The following is a 24287-nucleotide window of genomic DNA, read 5'->3' on the forward strand; positions in this document are numbered from 1 at the left end:
CTTGTGTCCTATGTTTGTCATTTCTTTCAAGTTAAATTTTTATTTTTAATTTAAAATTTCTTCAAATTTGTATTTAAATTTTAGTTAACATATAGTGCAATATTGGTTTCAGGAGTAGAATTCAGTGGTTCATCACTTACATACAACAAACACCCAGTGCTCATTACAACAAGTGCCCTACTTAATGCCCATCCCGCATCTAGCCCATCCCTCACCTACTTCCCTTCATCAGCCCTCAGTTCTTTAATAGTTAATAGTCTCTTATGGTTTGTTTCCTGCTCTCTCTCTCATTTTTTTTTTTTTACCCCTTCCCATATGTTCATCTGTTTTGTGTCTTAAATTCCACATATGAGTGAAATCATGATATGTGTCTTTCTCTGACTTATTTTGCTTAGTATAATACATTCTGCATCTATCCACATCATTGCAAATGGCAACATTTCATTTGTTTTGATGGCTGAGTAATATTCCATTATACATACCACATCTTTATCCATTCATCAGTCGATGGACATCTGGGCTCTTTCCATAGTTTGGCTATTATTGATAGTGCTGCTGTAAACACCGGGGTACATGTACCCCTTTGAATCTGTATTTTTGTGTCCTTTGGGTAAATACCTAGTAGTGCAATTGCTGGATCATAGAGTAGTTCTATTTTTAACATTTTTGATGAATCTCCATACCGTTTTCCGGAGTGGCTGTACCAGTTTGCAGTCCCACCAGCAGTGCAAGAGGTTTTCCCTTTCTCCACATCCTCACCAACATCTGTTATTTTGTGTGTTGTTAATTTGAGCCATTCTGATAGGTGTGAGGTGGTATCTCATCATAGTGTTGATTTGTATTTCCCTGATGATGAGTGATGTTGAGCATCTTTTCATGTCTGTTAGCCAACTGGATGTCTTCTTTGGAAAAGTGTCTATTCGTGTCTTCCGCCCATTTCTTCACAGATTTTTTTTTTTTTTTTTTTTTTGGTGTTGAGTTTACTAAGTTCCTTTGTATTTTGGAAAGTAACCCTTTACCAGATATTCCATTTACTGATAACTTCTCCCATTCCACAGCTGTTTTTTATAGTTGTTGATTATTTCCTTTACTGTCCAGAAGCTTTTTATCTTGATGAGGTCCCAATAGTTCATGTTTGCTTTTGTTTCCCTTGCCTCTGGCAATGTGTCTAGTAAAGTTGCTAAGGCTGAGGTCAGTGAGGTTGTTGCCTGTGTTCTCTAGGATTTTTATGGTTTCTTGTCTCACATTTAGGTCTTTCATCCATTTTGTATTTATTTTTGTGTATTGTGTAAGAAAGTGGTCCAGTTTCATTCTTCTGCATGTTGCTCTCCAGTTTTCCCAGATTTGTTGAAGAGCCTCTTTTTTTCCATTGGATATTCTTTCCTGCTTTGTCAAAGATTAGTTGGCCATATAGTTGTGGGTCCATTTCTGAGTGTTCTATTCTGTTCCATTGACCTATGTCAAGTCAAAGATTTTTAATTGCCTGAGTAAAAGCACATAGATATGCATTGCCTTATGTCTCTAAAACAGTGAGTGATTTAAATATCATAAAGGTCAGTCAGCTTTTAACTAATGAAAAGATTGGAAGTTATTTCTGGAACATTGTGACCAATTTAAAAAATATATAAACAGTGTTTGTTGGATTATTAACAAACTACAACTGTCTTTAGATAAGACATCCCATCCATTAAGTTTTGAAATATATAGCCATATTTATTTCACGCTCAACCATTTATACATGAACATTCTCTATTGCTAAGAAGTAGGTTTGATAAAAGAGCTCAGTAGGGCTCTAGAATTCCTACCATGATTGCTAAAAATGAATCATACTGGGGCGCCTGGGTGGCTTAGTTGTTTGGGCATCCGACTTTGGCTCAGGTCATGATCTCACGGTCTGTGGGTTCAAGCCCCGCATCAGGCTCTGGGCTGACAGCTCAGAGCCTGGAGCCTGTTTCCAATCGTGTGTCTCCCTCTCTCTCTCTGCCCCTCCCCTACTCTCACTTTGTCTCACTCTGTCTCTCAAAAATAAATAAATATATATATATAAAATTAAAAAAATAAATAAAAATGAATCATACTATCAATTTTTGAGACTTTGCTTGATTCGTGCTAAATTGTAAATAAACCATGTTGTTACACATGGGCATTCATCTATCTACAGAATCATTTTTAAAACGTGGTCAGTAGTGTTATTTCAGTATGTGATTTTTGACTTTAAGAGACACACGTTGAGAAATGACATGTGTTGAGTCCTTTTTCTGGGCCAGGGCTCACGCTGAGGTCGTCAGCTGCCTCCTGTGGTCTTTATCACAGTCCTGCAAGGAGGCTGCTGCTGTCCTCCCTCTCACGGATTCTCTCCATCTGAAAGATTCTGGCGGAGTCTGAGAATAACTGAATAACGTTTATCCAGCATTCTTAAAAATAATTAACTGTTTTAGTCGTAAGAACAAAAGCTTATTGAGAAAATACTTGGTTTAAACTATTCAAAAATGAATGACATTTTAGTCCTCTAAAAATTAACTGCCATTGTTAATTACCATGGCATATGTTATCAGACGTCATTGTGGGTTTTATTTTATTATTTTTTTTAATGTTTGTTTATTTTTGAGAGTGAGCAAGGGAGGGCCAGAGAGAGAAGGAGACAGAGGATCTGAAGTGGGCTCCGCGCTGACAGCAGAGAAAGCCTGATGTGCGGCTTGAACTCTTGAAGTGCATGATCATGACCTGAGATGAAGTTGGATGCTCAACCACCTGAGCCACCCCAGGGGCCCACTTCATTTTGTCTTTTAAAATATAATTTTATTAACTAGGTCTTCTTTTAGAAACTTCCCTTGTTTTTGAATTATTTATATTTGAAAAGCACCTAAATTGAATGTTGTTTTTCTTTTTTTATCCCTTACAGCTGACCTTTACTTTTTATTTTATCTTGCTTTACTTTTATTTTTTTATTTTTGAGAGTGTGAATGTGAGTGGGGAGGGGTAGAGAGAGGGATACCGAGAATCCCAAGCAGGCTCCATGCTATCAGCGCAGAGCACAACGTGTGGCTCTATCCCACAAACAGCAAGGTCATGACCAGAACTGAAATCAAAAGTCGGACGCTTAATCAACTGAGCCACCCAGCTGCCCTGACCTTTACTTTTTGAATTATTGGCTTTAAAGGAAGAATACTCAAGTTTAGAACCAAATGAGAGATCTGGAGTCAGACAGATGAACTATTTACATTTTTACAGCTTTGTGTTTACATGTATACAGCTTAGTACTTATACCGTAATACCAATACAGTTGATATTGGAGAATGTAGCTTAGGTCTGTGCCACGAAGGATTTACTAAATTCATATCTGAAATAGCTATATTTTCTTACCCATTCGTTGGCAAAACTTGGCAGTTACAAGCCCCATGCAGAACAGATAAGAGTGCATGTTCTCATGAAGCAGGCATATCCCAAAGGAGACAAAGGGACTGAGCCATCTCAGTTTCTTTTCTCCTGAGTTTTGGTCCTTCTTAGAAATAAGGAGCATATACGTGTTTTCCTATTTATTTATATTAATGAGAGGAGTCATTAACAATTTGAAATAATACAATTTTATCTTCAGTATTAATTTTTAAAATCTGGAAATTATTCCAAGACTACTGATGGTCATTACTCTGTAACTTAATTTTAGATATTACATATGTTTAGGAAAGAAAACACCATTTTAGAAAACATTATAAAAGTTCCAACCTCTCTTTTATTAATCGTATTTAATACATTTTTGAGTAACTTCACTCAGCAACAAATATATATTGTGTTCCTGTTTTGTGCATGCCATTAAATAACACTATTAATTTGTTCTCCCTGAGTATGTCAGAAATATTTAGGTGAGGAAATGCCAGGAAACTTTCTGTAATCAAGGTGGATATTCAAAATGACTCTTCTGAAAAGGAGTCTATGCATGCTATTCCTCTCCTAAGATGAAACTGTATAAAGTGACAGTGATAGGGTTCATGGGGAGTTTAATTGAGACAACATAGTACTGAGCGATTAAGAACATGGCTTGGAATCAGACCTAATTTTAAATTCTGTCTCCACTACCTCCTGGGTTAGGTTGTTTAACTTCTCTAAGCTTTAGTAGTTTCCTTATCCATACAGCGAGGACACTGTATAGGATTTTATGAGATTAAATGGCATTACATGTCAAGTATTTGACTAGTGCTAGGCACATTATAAATGCTCATTTCATCATAACTATTATTTTTTATCGAATTTACTAGACGGCATGTTTATTCCTCACTGCTGTTTGTTTCTTTTATTCTGAGTTATGAATCTCACGTGTATGTTGTAGAATTCATTTCTTCTGAGTTGAATGTATTACCTGTCAGTCTCTTGCTTAGTTCTCTTCCTTGGCTGATGGGGAAATGGAGAACCAGAAGAATTGGACCTGTAGTTTCTGTGGGTGAGAAGACCCCAGGCCTCCTCTGGCTCCCAGCTCTATATTCTATCCTCTGTAGCATGCATTTTAGTGCACATTTTCCATCTCATAAAAAACATTCCAGCCTCATCAGCCTCTCAATTCCTCACCTACCCAAGTCTGCATCCACTTGGAGGTCTTACCACAGCTCTTCTCGCTGCCCGAACCCTCTCTCTCAGGCAGTCTGAATTGTGACTTTGTCTCATCATTCATTGTCACCCTACCATGTCAGCCTCTTCTGAGAGAGACCTTCTCTGACAGCCTTTCCCCACAACAGGCAGTCATTCCCCTCCCATTACCCTGTTTACTTCTTTTATAACATATCACCAGTGTAATTTTCATTCCTAATGTTTGTGTCCTGTACTAAAAAGTGAACTCCATGGCCACAGGAATCCTCTTTGCTTTATTTACCTTTGTATTCACAACTCTCTGTTTTCCTTTGTACTCATGACTCCAAACATATGTAGGAGAGTAATAAATATTTATGAGTGAATAAATGAAAGAATCAGTAGACTAAAAATTGCTTATGTCAAAGAAGCAATAGTTGTTCACTTCAGATTAGCAGATAAGACTTAACTCTTTTTCCATAATAGTGATTTTGGAGTGGTCAGTTCAAGCAAGACATATCTTTTGAAAAAGTTTCTTAGGGAAATAAAGCAGCTAAATAATCAGGATTCGTGTGAAAAGTAAGTTGCATTTTTAACAATGTATTATTCACCTAGCATGAAGACTGCTTGAATAACCATATCCTTATACTAAGCAATGATCTATTTTATGAAGTTGTCTTAATAACTCTTCAGAATAAAATAGCTCTTAATTCTTAGGAACAAAATATATATTTCTATATTCTGAGTCTTAGAAATATTTGCCTAATTTAGGTCAATTTGACAAAAGGCCTAATTGCCTGAGAAACATAATTTTTATAGACAGCAGTTACATACATCTCTGTAGAATGGCTATTCTGCATTATTTAAATTTAAATTTAAAGCATGTCATTAGGCTTTTCAATTTCTTCTTTTTTTTTTTTTTAAGTTTATTTGAGAGAGAGAAAGGGGGGAAAGAGATGGAGAAAAAGAGAGAGTGGAGAAGAGACAGAGAGTAGGAAAGGGCAGGGTGAGAGGGAAAGAGAAAATTCCCAGAGAACCCCAGTCTGGGGGCTGACAGCACAGGGCCAGGTTTGGGGCTTGATCCCACAAACCGTGAGATTATGACCTGAGCCAAAATCGAGAGTCGGATACTCAACTGACTGAGCCGCCCAGGTGCCCCTTGGCTTCTCAATTTCTAATCTGGCTCCAGTTTGTTTGTGAAAGAATATGGGTCTTACTAACAGGTGACACAGTTTAGCTGTAAACACACTACGTTTATCAATATCTCGGCAGAAAAAACAATGTATTGAGGTCTTGAAAAGTATAGTTTATTTGTTCTTTGAGATAATGTAAAATTACTCTGGTGTCAAGTTAATGAACAGCCTTTAGATATCCGAACAAAAGTATGTCTTGTAAAATTGATTTGTTCAGCTCAGTTTGAGAGAGGTTATAAGGATAGTGTCTATTGTAAGAATGTAGAAAACATATTTCTGTTATAAGAATATTACGTTATGAATTATATCTTTTTTTTAAGGATCCTTTGAAGGAAATTTTTACACTGGAGTATGAAAATAGAGATACTTTGTTAAATATACGTTTTTCTTACCTAAGAGCATTGTGAACTATGTTATTGAGTAGATTTTCTTTTTTGTATATTTGAACCAAAATTTATGACCGAAACATGGCAAGTATAGAGGTCTTTTGGTCCTAGAGTTTTAGTCTCTCTTTTCTCATCCATTTCCTAGGCTTAGATTTATTTTCTTGTTTTCTTTCTTTCATTTTTTAATTTTTTAAGTGTTTTATTTATTTTTGACATAGAGGAGGGGGAGAGGGAGAGACTGAGAGGGAGACACAGAATCTGAAGCAGACTCCAGGCTCTGAGCTGTCCACACAGAGCCCAGCGTAGGGCTTGAACTCCTGAACCATGAGATCATGACCTGGCCGAAGTCAGATGCTTAACCGACTGGGCCACCCAGGCGCCCCTCTTTCTTACTTTTAGTTTATGTTCCTATGTTATAGTTTGTGTGTCCTTCAATGCTACTTAAATGTTCTCTGGAATTTGTTGTGTGTGGAGGTGGGGGGACAGCATAATGAACATACATATTTAGGGAACATCCCTGTAAATTAAGGCAAGGTAAAATACAAAGATGAAGATATGTTCCCTCCCTTTGTAGTGACATTTGACCAGATAAGAATAAAAAATATTGTGATTAGTATTATAATGAAGAGCTATTATAATAGTTTTAGAAGACAGGATTTTCTTTCAGCTATAAAGAACATTTTTTAAAACAATATTTCAGGATACATCCAGTTATATCGCCATTATAATACCATTTCTTTTCCTATTATCGTCAATCCAGGTCTCATTTTCTTGTTCTCTTTGCTGAACCCACACTGGTTTATCTTTAAGAATTATTTATTCCAAAGTTCATGTATTTCATTAAGTGTATATCATGACCTTATTATTCATTTTCTTTATTCTAGTCTTTTTCCTAACCATCTTCTTTTGGGAATTGTTGTGGTTAGAATTTAGAAATTCTGAGCTATATATAACATGAGTTTAGTGAATTCTGTATTCAGCTTAGGACTTAGCCGTAGATAAATCCCTGCTTTTCACCATCTGATATATGCTAGGTACCCCATCAAAGAACCTTGCCATTTTTCTCTAAATTTTTAATTTAGATCTCCCCAGAGAAACATTATGCTTTCTAAAGTTTATCAGTAAGATTGATTCACATTTTATAGATAACTACTTTTGGCTTTTTAAGATTTCATTTATTTAATTATTCAGTAGATTACATAATATATACTAAGAAGTGTGGCTAGGTATAATTTATTGAAAGAGCTGTATTTTAAACATATTATTCAAAGTAGCTGTGTAAGAATACTTTTTTGACTTGATTTTTCAAGTCATTCCCCACTTAGAAATGCACAGAATGAAAGACAAAAATTTACAATGCTTCAGTAAAATTGTTATTTTTTTCATCCCAGGTTTTTGGAAATGCTCCGCCAAATACGATGACAGAAAAATTTTCTGACCTTCTGCAGTTCACAACCCAAGTCTCACGACTGATGGTGACAGAAATTCGAAGGAGAGCATCAAACAAATCCACAGGTATTTTTACTGAAACCAGCAAAAGCTATTTGAATGGGCAGTTTGGTAAAAAAGTGCTATTAAAATTAAACAGAAAATTGACCCAGTTTTATCCACGTGAGTTTCCTTCCCCACCCCATGTGGAATTTAATCCCCTGTCCCTGTTCCCATTCTCATAGTCACTCTCTGCTTTGATTGGTTCAACATATCCCAAGTGGAGCATTTGTACTCAAGTCCATTGTCCTTGGACCTACCACCCCCGTTCCCCCAACAATACTGTTTCCTTCTGACCAAAATCCAAATTCCTACGGTGACATTCAAGGCAAACCCAGGATCTGGCCATATGTATTTTTTTTTTTTTTCCAGTCTGCCTTTTTTATTTCTTGTTTTCTTTTCTATATATCAGCCAAACCGAGCTGCTTATAGTCCCAAACATATCTGTGTTCTTACTTTTATCCTTTTCTTATGATGCTTCAGCCAGAAGTGAGAATCATCCCCCATCCCAGTATGTCTACATCCTTGAAGTTTGGATTAAATCATACTTCTCTGATGGAATGTCTTTGACTCCCTTAATCAAAGAAAAAACTTTCTGTTTGGAGCTACTCTTGGTTTCTCAACACCACGAGTTTGTGTGTGTGTCTTTATCTTCCTAGTAGACCATAAACTGTTTTGGGCCTTTATAACCTGTGATCTACACATACAGTAAACTTTTTTATGAATGCTGCCTGAATAAGTATTCTTATTCATGATTAGGTAATTTCAAACTTCAGAGAGTAACATCCCTTTATTCATGATTAAAATACACTTTCTTGATGTTATTTACCATTAGTCATTTTTTAAATTAGCAATATGTGCGACCGATTTTTGATTTTGTTTGTCAAGAATATTTTATTTTGTTATTTTGGTTTTGTAATGGTTGAGTGATAGCTTTCTTATTAAAGCATTATATTAGACTGATAAATTAATTTAAATTCTGTTTATAATGTCCCCTTGAACAATCATTTATCTTTTCAGCCCATCAAATTACTATTTTTCCAACAGTAACAGTAATGTTTCTGTTATATAATCTTTTTTTTTTTTAAGTTTATTTATTTTGAGAGAGACTGAGAGTGTGTGAGCAGGGGAGGGACAGAGAGAAAGAGAATCCCAAGCAGGTTCTGCGTGGTCAGTGCAGAGCCCGACATGAGGCTCTAACCCATGAAACTATGAGATCATGACCTAGAAATCGAGAGTCAAATGCTCAACCAACTGAGCCACCCAGGCACCCCTTTAATCTTATTTTTTAATTTATTTTTATTAAAATTATATAGGCACATAGTTTTTGGTTTTTTTAAAGTTTATTTATTTTTGGGAGAGAGAGGGAGAGAGAGCACGAGTGGGGGAGGAGCAGAGAGAGAGGGAAAGAGAATCCTAAGTGGGCTCCTTGTGGATAGTGAGGAGCCTAATACAGGCCTCGATCTCATGAACTGTGAGATCGTGGCCTATCCGAAATGAAGTCGGAGGGTTAACTCACTGAGCCACGCAGGCCCCCCCAGACACATAATTTTAAGGGTCATATAGTTAAAAGGTTTACTGAAAACAGGATCTCCTTTCCACTGTCCTTGTTCAACTCCATTTCTCAGTCACTTTTCAGCTCTTTTAATTTTTTTTTTGACATTTACCTGTTGTGTCTCTAAATAATGTACATTTATAGTATGAGCCCTTGTTTTTTCACATTTAGATACCATCTTGATTTCCCACAAAAGAAAATGAGGCTTTCACTCTCTTAAGCTCCCTACCACTACCTGTACCTACCTGCTTCCTAAACCCACCCCTCCAATATTGTTCTGTCATAATTTGATTACATCAATATTATCTTGTATAGACTGAAAACACTATTTTAAGATGAGCCGTATGGTACCCTGTGGTTTCTTTTCTTAAAAACTTCCCTCCCATCTCCATCTAAGTTAATAATTGCCTTTCTTTTTTTTTTTTTTTTTTTGCTAGTTTTCTGAATTTTCATCACACATGTATCCCCTATTTCTAAATGTTTTTCTACATCTCCCCTCAATATGATTGAAAGCATCAGGTAATCTGTCAGTTTCGTCTTTTTTGCAAATAGCTCTTCCAGAACTTTCTGGCTTGCTTTAACCCATGGTAGTTTCTCTCTAGGCCAGCCTCATAGCTGCCCTTTATACATTTCCACTCACATCATCTGGGATGCCTTTCTACTTCTTTGGGATGGAGCCTCTGTTTCCTGAATCTCCTGGCATCTTTTTTTTCTCAAACTAACTTTCTCATTTTTAACAAAAAATTGTGTTAACAAAAATTTGCCTTAATAAAGGCATCTTTCCCAGCAGCTCCCTAAGAAAAGTGCAGGGGAGTTATCTTTGGTTTGGGGTTTTATGTGTGTATATGTGTTTGTTTTTGTTTTGTTTTGTTTTTTAAAGTTCCCGTGAGTGAAAAAAATTTTTGACTATTCCTACGTAAGATGCTTTCCTCTGTGTTTACCGAGAAAGGTGATGTCTTTAGACTGACAACCTTTCAGGTTACTGGGGCTTAGAACAACACATCACATAGCTTTATTGCTGAAAGGGGAAATTTATAAAATCAGGGGTCAGCAAGAGAAAAGAAGGAGCAAGTCTACCACCTGCATTATGTCACAGAATAGTGCTTGGGAGGGGCGCTTGGGTGGCTTAGTTGGTTGAGCATCCAACTTCGGTTCAGGTCATGATGTCACACCCCGTGTGGGGCTCTGTGCTGACAGCTCAGAGCCTGGAGCCTGCTTCGGATTCTGTGTCTCCCTCTCTCTCTGTCCCTCCCCTGCTCATGCTCTGTCTCTCTCTCTCAAAATAAACAAACATTAAAAAAAAAAAAAAAAAAAAGAAGTGCTTGGAAGATCCCTGATGGCCCTGGATTTCTAAAGTACAAGCACAAATGCAATCTTATTAGTGAAGAAATACACAAACTGCTTATGATTTAGGCTGTTTGAGTACTGGATTTGAATATCTGTTAGATTGTATAGCAGTTGTTTGCAGATGCTAGCTGATTAGCCCCAGGAGACTTTGGGGCCCAGGGGAAGTTATAGGCCCTCCTCCAAGAGAGCGGAAGCTACCAGTGTCATGGGAAGTTGAGTTAGGTCTAGCAACTCCCTTGGGGACATAGGAGGGGATGTCTTAGCTGGATCCTTCTCCAGGCAGCCCGAGGTGAACTCTCAGGGTCATTTTGCAAAATCTTGCAGCTTGCATTACATTTATCGTGTCCCCCTTTCAGTGGGTATCAGATTCTAGGTGGAAATCATTTTATGTTCAGAATTTAAAAATAATTTCTCCTTCATATTCTAGACTCCTACGCTGCTATTGAGAAATCTGAAGCTAACTGGATTCTTGATTCTTTCTGTGACCTGCTTTTATATATACACACACACACACACACACACACACACACATATATATACATATGTATATATATGTGTGTGTGTGTGTGTGTGTGTATATATATAATATATATATATTATATTATATAATATATATATATAAAAGCTCATTTAGGATCCTTTCTTTGGCCCTCCTATTCCAAAATGTCATGATAACATGCCTTGGAGCAGATATTCTTATACATTATGCTGAGTACTCATTGGACTTTGCAGTCTGGGAATTCATATCCTTTAATTTTGGGAAAGTTTCATGAATTGTTTGTGTAATAATATCCTCCACTCAGTTTTCTTTTTTAGTCAGATGTACCCCTAGGACTGTCCTTCTCATTTTATTTTCTTTTATTCATATTTTTGGTTTTTGACTCTACTTGCTAAGAAAGTTCCATCCATCCCTTCTATGGAGGTTTTTGGGGTGTGTGTGTGTGTGTGTGTGTGTGTGTGTGTGTGTGACATTATAATTTTAATTCCTAAGAGTTTCTTTTTATATTGATGGCTGTTCTTTCATATATTCTCTTTTTAGTTCTGTTTCTTTCAGGTTGCCTTTTTTGTTAATTTGCTTTTGTCTGTCTTTTAGGTTAGAGAACTTCCTGGGCCATCTGCTCCTGTGTAAGAATGGAGCCATAGAAAGCTGCTGGGTAGCTCTGCAGTTGTGGGTGGGGCTTGAAACTGTGGGCCAGTGTGATCTTGCTAGGTTGTTCTCTTGTCTTTCTCCCCCGAGCTAGGCAGAGTCCCCAGTGAGGAATGTCCAGTTTGTACTTGGAAGATACAGGTCTGCCTCTCGGCATTCTAGAAGCCAAGTAGGGGAAAGGTCTGAGGACCCTCAGCATTCAGTGTGCAAGCTTCTATTTGATCTCTCTGAGCCTGCAGCTGTGCCTGGTGTGGTGGCCTCACCCCTGCCCCAGCCCTCAACATGCTCCCTCACTCTTTCTAGTGAACAAACCTCCAGTCTGGTGCCCACATAGTAGGATCTGGAGGTCTCACTGGTCTTTAACAAACTTTCACAAGCCTTCTATGTACACTCCCCCATGTTTACCTCTTCTTCCAAAGCTACCTGGTGTCACCAGTTCCTGAGTCTCTTGGGGCTCTGTTGTAGTTTAGTTGCTTTTCCATTTTCCCTGCCCTTGCTTTAAGATTCTAGAGTTTGCTAAGTCAGTTACCACTAACCCCTCTGCTATTTTAGTATCCAAAATGTTGCTTTCATCTTTCCTATTCTCTTTGTCCTTATGGGTTTAGGCTTTTTGAAAAATCCTTTTATAACCATTTTAGTGGGTGTATTAATCTGCTCAAGCTGCCATAACAAAGCACCATAGACCAGTAACTTAAATAACAGAAATATTCCTTCACAGTTCTGGGGACTGAAAGTCTAAGATCAGAGTGCCAGCATGATTGGTTTCTGGTGAGATCTCTCTTCCTGACTGCAAATGGCACCTTCTCAATGTGGCCTCATCTGGAGAAAGAGAGCTCTGGTGTGTCTTCTTATAAGGGCATTAACCTCATCAAGAGAACTCTACCGTCATGACTGCGTCTGACCCTAATTCTCTCCCAAAGGCTCCGTCTCTGATACCAGCATATTCGGAGTTAGTGCTTCAACACAGGAATTTGGAGCAGAAGGGAGCACAATTCAGTCTACAGCAGTGGGGCTTTGGGAGAGAGCAGAGATAAATGCAGGTGCACAACCTTCCATCTTTAACTGGAGCCTGTTGTGGGGTCTTTGGAGCAACAGCCATTAAAATATTTTTAGATTGAGAGACTAAATCTCTTATTCAGACATAGTGGATTGTATTAATTGCTGTGTAGATTTTAAAGTGAGATAATTTTAATTATACTTGCAGTCTTGGAAGCAAGTCCAGTCAAAGGTGGTAAGATAGCTTAAGGTCACCTCCCACCCCTGTCTTCTCCCTTCTCCACCCACGGTGGGACTGCATCCTTTTTATCTTTCCTGATTTCAGTTGTTCCTGTAGAAGTGAGAAGTTGGTCTTAAATATAAGATTTGTGTGTTTTATGCATTCTTAGCTATTTTAAACAGGTAACATGAAGGGAAATTGTTCTGTTCTGTACTGACTCTTGTCATTGCATTTTCTTACTTGAGTAATATCCCTAGATTAGAATAAAATATTCCCCAAACTGTAACTATGGTCACTTTTCTGTTGCTGTCTTTTTAAATACCTAATCTGCATGTTTATAGAAAAATGCTTTTCTGCACTGGAGATTTCTTTTCCTAAATCCTGTAATGATTCAGTGTATTCAACATAATGAAAAGTATCTTAAATGGAGTACAAGGTGTATCATTGTTAAATATAGTAATAGTTACACAAGGTGTTTTTAAACTTTTTATTTTGAAATAATTATAGACTTACAGCAAGTTGCAAACATAGGTAGAGCCACCTGCACTCCTCCTCCATTGATGACTTCTTATTTTCCAGATATTTTTAAGATCTATTTTTCCAGATCATGTAATTCCATATAATTTTTAGTTTTAAACTTTTGAAATTTATTAACTTCAGAATCCACTGCATTGAGATTCAATTCAATTTTTGTAGATTTTACTTCCACAAAAGAAACCTTTCCTGAACACCCTATCCCAGATCCTTTATCCTCTCCCCATACCAGCATTTATTCAGTCATCTTAAGTACTTCCTCTAGAAGTTTGTCATCTGAAAGTAACTTGTTTATTTATTTAATTTTATTGTCTCTTGCCCTGTATCACCTAGAAGACTCCTTGTTACAGATGAGATGCTCAATAATATTTTACTGATTTTTGATATAGGATTTCTGTTTGGTTATTTACTTTTTTAAATGCATTGAGAATTGGAGTAGTGTTAGAAAAGCCAGACTTAACTGATGTGTAAGAGAGAAAAGCATTGTTTTGGAGTATCTCCTTCTTCAGTCTTAAAGAACCCTGGCTGTGGGAATCCTTGTTCTTTTATTATAGTCTTGAGTGTTGGAAGTTTCTTTCAGTCAGTGTCATTATCAAAAATGGGGATTTTGTGGAGATTTTTTTGATCTTTTGATTTTTTCTAGAAAAAAAAATCACATTTTTATCTAGGTACATTCTGAATCATCTTAACTTTTATATATCCCATTCTTATTTTCTAATTGATTTTTTTTTTCAACGTTTTTTTTTTTGTTTTTTTTTTTATTTTTGGGACAGAGAGAGACCGAGCATGAATGGGGGAGGGGCAGAGAGAGAGGGAGACACAGAATCGGAAACAGGCTCCAGGCTCCGAGCCATCAGCCCAGAGCCTGTCGCGGGGCTCGAACTCACGGACCGCGAGATCGTGACCTGGCTGAAGTCGGATGCTTAACTGACTGCGCCACCCAGGCGCCCCTCTAATTGATTTTTATTGCAGTAAAAAAACATATGAGATCTACCCTCCTAACAAATTTTTAAGTGCATAACACAGTCTGCTTTAAGCACAATGTTGTACAGGAGCTCTCTTGAACTTTTTTATCTTATGTAACTATAACTTTATGCTCCCTGAACAATAATTCCCCATCTCCTCCTTCTCCCAGCCCTTGGCATCTTTCTGTTTTTTGTGTCTATAAGTTTGGCTACTTTTGATACCTTACATAACCTTTTATTTCAAGAAAGTTATCATTGAAAGTAATTTTGCAATGATTTATATGCACATAATTTTTCTCCACAAAAAAAAAAATACAGGTAAAATGAGCCCTCTGTTATTCATTTGAAAGTTGTCTGTATTTGTTGTGCATCATGGCAAGATTATTTTTTTTTAAGACTCCTCTGAATTTGGTGTGAAATACTTTTTATTTGTTACCTAATTACCATTCATGTAGCAAGTCGTTTTATCAGATCACTTTGAACATGGATTGAAGTAGGAAGTATCAGTAGGAAGATATGCTAATCTGCAATTTCTATTGTTTGAATCTGTCCATCAGAAGTTAGTAAAAATGGAAGTATGCAAAATGGATGCATAGACTGATGTGTAATACATTAGGGCATCTTGACAGTTCTAGTTTTCTGTCTCCCATAATGTAATTCTCTCTTGGTTGTTGCCTCCATGTGGCTTTTGTTAAAAATATGTAGTGACTTTCAACTAATTTGAGAAAATTTATAATTTTGTGGCCATATCAGGTACAGTGTATAGCCTAAGATTTTTTTTAATTTATTTTACTTTTTTTTTTTTTTTTTTTTGAGGGAGAGAGAAAGTGTGTGCGTGTGGGGGAAGGGCAGAGGGAGGGGGAGAGAGAATCTTAAGCAGGCCCCATGCTCCATGCTCAGTGCGAGCCTAACCCAGGACTAGATCCCACAACCCTGGGATCATGATCTGAGCCAAAATCAGGAGACAGATGCTCAACTGACTGAGCCACTCAGGCACCCCTAAAGACTTTTCCTATTGTAGTTATTTGTTAAGTTCAGCTATGCAATCTGCTTAGGTCTAAGGGCACTTGGTCACTTTAAGTCACTGAAGCAAAAAATCTCCACCCATCTAAATATAGTATTTTCAGGTTATTTTTAATGACGTTGTTGCATGATAGGTGCCGCTGTTAAATACAGTGGTGTGATCTCCTATGGGCAGCGTCCTGGTGATGGGAGAAGCTGGTTAATGCTGGCCACAATTGATGTCTTATACAGCATCTTGTGGCGGGATTAGTATACTGTAGTAAATCCCCAAGTAGACAACCCGGCCTCTTTTTTTAAACAGAAAAACACTGTGTCCCGCTGTCCTCCAAGGATTTCACAGCCACAACACCCTCAGGTAATTTCATTGCCAGGTGTGGTTATGTATCATCAAATGAAAAAAAAAAAAGCATGGAAGCTATCTATGAGTTCTAATACTGTTTTTCTGACTAACTTTTGGAAGTTTTTTGGGGATGGGAAGGAGTTTATAGGGCTTGGTTTCTTCATTAATGAAAAAAATGTAATAATACTGTTAACATGTCTCACATTATCATCCTGTTGCATAAGTTTGAAAATGTGCTTTAAATGCAAAAGAAAAATTGAATCGCACTTACTGTTAACAAGTTTTGCATTCTGATTGTTCTGAATATTGTCTGACTGAAATCACTTATATTCTCTATTTAAATTTCTTTTAAAATTGTCTACCTTCTAGTCTTACTTAATCTAATAATGAGCTCTACTAACTCCATTTCTGTATTTTTCAGTTAACTATATGTATTGAAATGCAGTGTGAAAGCTAAAGCTTGAATCAAATGATTGGCAACTCTCAAGATGGGTTAATATGTTCCTTTCATTAACTCTTATAACCTTAAATCATTTAAATTTGTATTTGTTAAATATGAGCAAAATTAAAAGATCCTAATGTAGTATCTTTTTTTTTTTTACTAGAACTGTTTTTCTTTCAAAGTTTTAAGAAACTCTATAATTTACGTAGGTTTAGTTTAAAATTACTTTCTAGTATATATAATTTTTTAAAGATAGCCCTTGATGTTAAATACTTCCTCAATGAGCTTCTTGACTCATTTAAATACAAAGTAGGAGATCCCATTAAAGTGTTTTGAATGGCAACATACTGAAATAAGTAGGTGAGAGTAAAATTGTTCTTATGAATACATTTGTTATGTAAAGATCTTTTGTCATTGAGATCTTCTCCACATTCCTCTCAAAAAAGAGTAGTTGTTATTATTAAGTTGGTAAAGTTGTTAGATACTATTAATAATTACACTATCTTGATCTTTTTCACTTATTTAATCAGCTCAGCAATCCATTGAACATTGAGGGGTTTTTAAAAAATCTATTATTTGTCCTTTCTTATCTTGAGGAATACCTTATATTTGTTGTCAACCGAAACAAGAGAAACCACAAATGCCCACTATTACTCAAATAGAGCTGTTGCAAGCCAAGAGTACATTTTTGGTGTTTCGGTTCTTAAAATAAGTATTAGCATTCATTGTTTATAACTGACAACTTATCGAATAGCAGAAAATACATCTTTGTCCAATTTTCTTTTAACATTAATAGTGTTACGTTAAAAAACATGGGTGGTATTCAGATTCACCCAAAACGTGTCTTATCTATAGCTCACTAGCTTTTGTACCAGGAAGGTAATTTTGTCTCTTGAAGTCAGTTTAGTTCTCCACCATCTGTTTTCTTTTTGCCTTCTTTCAGAAGCATAGGTGGTATTGACCAGTTCGTGTTTTGTTGTTGTTATTGTTGTTATTGTTGTTGTTATGAAATAGAATTTTGTTACATTGATTTCACTGTGGAATAATCCATTTGAAGACTGCAAGTAGATTTTTAGTATGTTGAGATAAAAAATTGGAAATACACAGTTTGACACCAAAGCTGCCATGGAAATGAAAGCATAGCATGTCAGCCTTTGACAATTTTACTCACTAGAAAGGAGTCGTCTTCCTTACAGGAGCGTTTAATTCCTAGCAAGGAAGAAGGGCTTATGTTACATAACAAATTGGTCCATTACAGGTTTGCAAGAAAAATTTGCAGATCAATTTTTACCAGTGATCTCAAACCACAGTTGCCAAAGAATGTTTCTCAGTGGTATTCTTTTATTTGTTTTGCTCCATCTCCAGTGAGAGCTTCCCAGTTTAACCAGCCTTAAGCATTGCTTTCTTCATATTATTACTCCCCTTTTCAAAACGTCCAGGAATCTCTCTTATCCATAGTAATTCAGGCACTCTTGATGTTCCTAACAAGTTGAGACTGTCCTTCTTTGATCTCCCTGGGTTGATTTATTCACTCGTTTAACAGATGTGTATCGAGCACCCACTTAGTGCCAGTGACGTGCCTTACACTAGGGTCTGGCAGTGAGTGAGGTGGACCAGGAGTCTGCTCTCATGGTGTTTATTTTCCAGAGAGGGAGGAGAGGCTACAAATCAGTGAAAATGTGAATACAATAATTTCAACACTTTTAAGATATTGAAATACTAGAAATAAGCCAGGCTTCTGTTGGCTTCCGTTTTTCAGAATTTTTTTTTTTTTTATCACTGTCTTTATCTCTTATAGGCTAGACAGCTTGGATTTGAATGAAAGTTCTGTCACTGACTAGCTGTGTGGCTCTAGGCAAATTACTCATCCTCCCCATTTCTCAGTTTGTATTGTTATAAGGGGTATAATACTAGAAAATAACTCATAAGGTTCTTGTAAAGATTAAATAAGTTAAATCTTCAAATACTTAAAACAGTGTTTGTTATACAGTTAAGACTTAGTAAAAATAAGCTATTTAAAAATTTTTTCCTATTAAAATATTCTTTCAAGTGGAAGTATATAGAGATAAAATATGACCAGCCCAGCATTGTATGTAAGTCTTGTATTCACTCAATTATTTGATGACATACTTTTATCTTGATTGTCTTAAATGGAAGAAAAAATACCTGTAAGGCAACCTAAATTCTGTTTATTCTGCATTTTTATGATGTGTGTTAAGTGTACATTAGCAACTTACCAGGTTGGTTTTGGTAAGTGAACAGATTGCACACCTTTTCTGACAACTTTAATTCATCCCATATATTGATAGAAAAATTGATGGACTCTGCTGATGAAATGAAGTGCACAGTTTAAGGATTTGTCCATTTATCCTTACCTCTAAAGGCATAATCAACTGAATTTACTTTGACAGATTCTTCCAACAGTGCAGTTCTGTGACTGACACTCACCGTTCCTACTGTCAGCTGCTGCTCAGGTCACCCCTTGTGTGTATCCCTGGGGCAGCCTCCTGATTTATTCCCTGTCCACCAGAGTCTCTGCCCTTCCAGTCTGTCTTATACTCACTAGCGAAGACTCTTAGAGTAATCCTTTTATCATCTACTTTGCTCACGAAACTACATTTACTTTCTCTTGCCCAGAGAGTCAACTACAGCCTTTAGATTACTTTCCTTCATAATTTGACTTTAATTTTCTACCACTACTGTTGATAGTAGACTCTAATTCTCAAAATGCTCTTGTAGAATATTAACCCAGTGTTATTAAAGTTCTTTGTCTTGATCTTACATATTAGGCTCAGTCTTCTATTTACACTTTTGTTTTAATTCTGTGCTTTTAATCTCTCTGTTCCCTGCTTTCCCTCCCACTTCCTAGACAAACATATCCTTGTTTGCCAGGTACGTTTAGCTCAAATTTTACCTTTCTCATGACTCTTTTCGACTAGCTCATGATGTAACTGTCCCTGTAATATAGAGGTTGATTTCTGTGTTTCTGTATTAATATGATAATAATGCTGTAAGGGCCTAGATATACCATTAAAATATTGCTCTTTTTCTCATAGTTTACATAGAGCATGTAATAGTGCTGATTTAAAGCACATGCTTCGTAAATGATCATTTTTTGACAGGTTATAAGGAAGAACTTCTTTATATATGATTTTCCCCCACCTCATGGCTTTCCTTTGGTTTTATAGAAGCTGCAAGTCGGGCCATAGTCCAGTTCCTAGAAATCAATCAGAGTGAAGAAGCCAGTAGAGGTTGGATGCTTCTGACAACAATTAATTTGTTAGCATCCTCTGGTCAGGTAAGTTCTTTGTTTTCATGTTTGATAACTTGACTTCCTTTTTTATCCTCTTGGAATTTTGTGAAACTAAATGTATCATCATATCCAAATAAGATTTTATGGTAATCATTATATTCTTAATCCTTCTAACATATGCTTTCATGCTTCTCACAACATCTCATGAGGAGGTTTATGTTACTACAAATTTTACACCTGAGGAAATGCCTAACTTGAATGGTGTATTTCGTCTTTGTCATAACACACAGAGAGCATGATACCATTAGTACAGCATGTGGGGCACAGCAATGGACTTCTGGGACTGTAGGCCGATAGCCTGGGAGCTCTGGCTCCATCTGGCCAAAACTAACACTTCTGTAACCCACATCAGGGAAATTGCTTTAGAAGAATCATCTGACCTTATTTCACTAATAAGGAACAAATGACATGAAAAGTATTTGTAAATTCTTCTAAATTTTATGGAAAATAGGGGAATAGTGACATTTTCAAGATAATATATATAGCCTTCCCGCTTGATTTATTCTGGAGATTCCTTTTATTCCCCCCCTCTAAACCACCTTTAATCATCTGCCATAATTTCTGTTGCATGTACTCAGTTATCAGCTATTTGGATACCTGACTTTTGGCCTGTGATGTTTTGGGGATGAAAGAACTTGATTCAGGGGCACCTGGGTGGCTCAGTCAGCTAAGCATCCGACTCTTGATTTCAGCTCAGGTCATGACCTCACAGTTTGTGGGATGGAGCCCTGCAACAGACTTTGCGCTGATAGCGGGGAGCCTGCTTGGGATTCTCTCTCTCACTCTCTCTTTACTCCTCGACTTGTGTGCATGTGCTCTTTGTCTCTCTCTCAAAAAAAAATAATAATAATAACCATTAACAAAAAAAAAAAAGAAAGATGTGTTTCACCCTTCTAAAACTCAGAGTAGAATTACCTATCAAAGTTAGTACCTGTCTTGAGAATGGTTCTTGTCTAAATTATGATTCAAACAACTCACATCATTTAATAATGGAATTTACAGAGGTGGCTGTGACATGAGTCATATACCTTGGTGGGCCACAGCAGACACGATGCATATTTCTTAGTAACCATATCCTGAAGCTAGTCATTAGCCTAAAGTAGTAGCACTTAGGCTTTTTTTCCCCTTAGAATAATGTTTCCCTTTTTTGTTTGCTGGTTTATGTTTGTTTGTTTCTTAACATCACAAAAGGAATCAGACCAAGTTGCTCTGATGTACCTGGGACTTGCCAGATTTCGGCCCAGAAGCCCCACATCCCAGACAACTCCTAAATTCTGGGCAAATGGAGATGTTTATTTATCCTATGTCACCTTCAGATAGTCCTAAAGTGGCCAACTGTTTCCATGTATCTGTGACCATACCAAAAACCTATCAAAATATCAATTCTATTTGCTATGATGCTAGCTATAAATGCCGCCATATTACTGTACCAAAATTTGGTTTGGTTTAAAATAGCATGTAAAGTAACCATTTTAATTGTGATATTTCTAAGTCTTATTCCTATTCTTTGTAGATGCTGTCTTTCTCAGGTGTGAACAGAAAGTGTATCCTACCAGAATATCTGACACATACTAGAAAGTCAGGAAATGTGGATTAACCTAATCACTTTTTTAAAAAACATTTTTTTAGAGAGAGAAAGAGATCGTAAGCAGGGAGTGGGGTGAAGAGGGAGGGAGAGAGAGAGAATCTTAAGCAGCCTCCCACCCAGTGCAGAGTCCGACTCAGGGCTCAACCCAATGCAGGGCTCATTCCCACGACCCTGGGATCATGCATGATCTGAGCCAAAATCAAGAGTCACATGCTTAATCGACTGACCCACCTAGATGACCCTTAACCTAATCACTTTTTTAAAAATTACAAATGTTGCCAATTATCAGTTTGGATACCAAGTTATGCTTATACTCTGCTATAAAATGAAACTGAAAAATCATACCAATTTGCCTAATGAAAACAGAAAGCTAGTAATAATCTAACTAGAAAAAGGTATTTTAAGAGAAAATTTAGTGCTCTATATTTTGAGCTGACTTTTATGTTTATATGCCATTTTCTGTTGATAGCAGTGAGATACAGAGATGACTAAAACGTCCTGAATCAACATGTAGATGACAGAGATGGAGTGAATGACAGTACTATAAAATGCAGTCATGGGATATATGTACTGCTATGAAAATAGAAATGTGAGAGTTACAAATTTTGTAGGTGAGGGAGGGAGGAAAGATGAGGAATTAAAGTTTCAGACATGGGCAGACATTTAAACTGAGCATCAGATGTATAGAGACATGGGGTATCTAGAAATAATCAGTCATGGAACAGCAAAAGGTTTTTGAAATATTTAGAGGCAGGAAATGTTACTGGATGTTTAGAATAAGGACCAGATAATGCAAGGGATTGTTCTTTGGGTCCTCTCACCTCTGTATCACCCTGCTACTGCATTAGTTCAAGCCCCATCTCTCATATGGTTTTCTGTATTAGTTTCCTAAAGACCCTGGCCTTCTTGCTCTTTAGATCTAATTTAGATCTATATAACCACCAGCGAATTTTCTGATATCTGGTTCCATTACTGCTTTGTAACACTTCACTGGTTCTCCAAGGCCAGCAAAATAAAAGTCAGACCAGAGTGGGAGACCACATGATACATAGGTCTCTGGGCATATACACTTGTGGACCACTTAACCAGCTTTAACCTAAGGCAGGGTATCTCAATGATGAGCCTCAATTGCTTCATGTATAAAGTAAGGATCATACAGTAATAGAATCTACCTTATAAGGTTGATGGAAGAATAAATGAGATAATTAAAACGCTTAGCCTTATGCTTGTTTTATAATTGATAGTCATTAAAGATTAGACATTATTATTGTGGCTTTTTAGGAGTTAACAGTTTTGGACTCAGGTTCCTGAAACATAGTGTGTCGTATAGTTCAACCTTCTATGTATTTTCAGGTGATCTTTCCCCTCTTAATTTCTATACTTTTCCTCTTCATTCCTGGTAGTGTTGATCATTCCTTTTTCATAGTTATTGATAACCTGTTTCTGCTAATAGACCACAGTCTTCTGAAGGGCAGGGGTGCTTTGTTGTTTCCTGCCCAGTTCCCAACATACTGCCAGACATACCCTATGCATTCAGTGAATGTTTGATTAAAAAGTTGATAAACTAAATACAGGTGACAAGGTGACACCAGCCTGTTGATCTCCAGTGTATGAAATGTTTTGTTCCAAACTGGACCATGAAAAAAATTTGGCAATTATTATAGCATACTTCTTAGGAATAATGAAATTTCACCATAAGAAGGTGGACTTTCTTCCTCTAGAAATTGTTGAAAATAATACACAGATTTTTCAGTGTTACCTGTATCCTTCAAGTGTCCTTCCAACCCCAAGAATGTTTAATAATAATAAAAGTGATAGCAAAGCAACTACTAATATATAACTTAGTGCTTAATATATCTCAGATTTGTTATATAATGCTTACATTAACTCTAAGACCTATTATCATTATATTTATTTTATAGGAAAGGAAACTGAGGGTCCAGCAAAGTTAGTTTGCCCAAGTTTGTGGTTGAATTTCTTTTTTCTAAATCCAAAAGTTCATTTGCTTTGAAACATGCTGCCTTTTAATAAAAAAATAGCAAATCTAATAAATAACAAACACATCTCAATACACACACACACACACACACACATATGTATGTATTTTTAGAGAGAAAGAGTGAGTGCATGTGTGTGAGTGGGAGAGAGTAGAGGAAGAGAGAGAGAATCTTAAGCAGACTCCATGCCCAGTGCCAGGCAGCAGGGATGGATGTGATGCAGGCTCTATCTCACCATGGTGAGATCATGAGCCGGAATTAAGAGTCAGACGCTTAACCACTGAGCCACCCAGGAGCCCCATCTCAATATCTGATTAAAGCGGATTTGTCCAAATGGAAAATGAGTATTTGTCAGCATGGAGTCATTTTTTAATTTTTCAGGCATTTAAAAAGTTATTTTGATATATAATTTTCTGGCTTAAAATTTGTGAGTTAATGATTTAGATTCTGGATTAATATTTGTGAACTTACTTAGCTGTTCCAATTATGTCTGTCTGTCTCCCTATTCACTTATTTATTGGTTTGTTTTCCAGAAAACCGTGGACTGCATGACAACGATGTCAGTGCCTTCCACCCTGGTTAAATGTTTATATCTGTTTTTTGACCTTCCACATGTGCCTGAGGCAGTTGGAGGTGCACAGAATGAGCTACCTCTAGCAGAACGTCGTGGACTACTCCAGAAAGTTTTTGTACAGGTATGGAAGGTGCTGTTGGCCTGGCCATCAATACCAGTCTATTTAAAGTGAAACAGGTGCACTCCTTAAAGAGATGTTCTGCTTATTCCATTTTTTTTTTATAGTATTCCATGCTCTTTATTATTGACTTTATCTCATATAATTGTCACATTTCTTGACTCTGAACATTTCTTTTGAGGATAATGGAACAAGCCATTAACAAGTTTATTTCTCTGAACAGATTCAACTATTAAGCTTTCCTTTGATACAGCAATACAATCTCTAAAATGAACTGCTAAGCAAGAGAAACTTTTATTGACTATCATATTACATTGGGGTAATATTTCTTATAAGAAATTCTGTTTGTTGATGTCTAAATATAGGATTCCTAGCCTATAAATCTCTAACTTGTAAAAGGCAGTTTATTTTAGTGACTGCTGCCACCTCCTCTGCTCCCTGCTTGTAAAATCCTTCTTTACCACTGTTGCCACTGTTCAGACTTTTAATAGCACTGGTGGCTAA

The 24287-nt window shown here is 36.7% G+C and overlaps 1 protein-coding gene across 13 annotated transcripts in view; it reads left to right on the forward strand.

Annotated features, from left to right (window-relative positions):
• Positions 1-24287, forward strand: part of WDFY3 (WD repeat and FYVE domain containing 3) — a 279689-nt gene that overhangs the window by 97597 nt on the left and 157805 nt on the right. For 10 of the 13 annotated variants that reach the window (XM_058722008.1, XM_058721996.1, XM_058721995.1 and 7 more), the window contains 4 exons: positions 7528-7651; positions 15713-15766; positions 19382-19491; positions 23625-23786. In XM_058722008.1, the coding sequence (XP_058577991.1) occupies positions 7528-7651; positions 15713-15766; positions 19382-19491; positions 23625-23786 (450 nt within the window). The remainder of the gene's footprint in view (positions 1-7527; positions 7652-15712; positions 15767-19381; positions 19492-23624; positions 23787-24287) is intronic. The other 3 variants (XM_058722003.1, XM_058722005.1, XM_058722007.1) reach the window with 1 other exon arrangement.

Source organism: Neofelis nebulosa, chromosome 3 (genome assembly GCF_028018385.1).
Source record: "Neofelis nebulosa isolate mNeoNeb1 chromosome 3, mNeoNeb1.pri, whole genome shotgun sequence".
Taxonomy (NCBI): domain Eukaryota; kingdom Metazoa; phylum Chordata; class Mammalia; order Carnivora; family Felidae; genus Neofelis; species Neofelis nebulosa.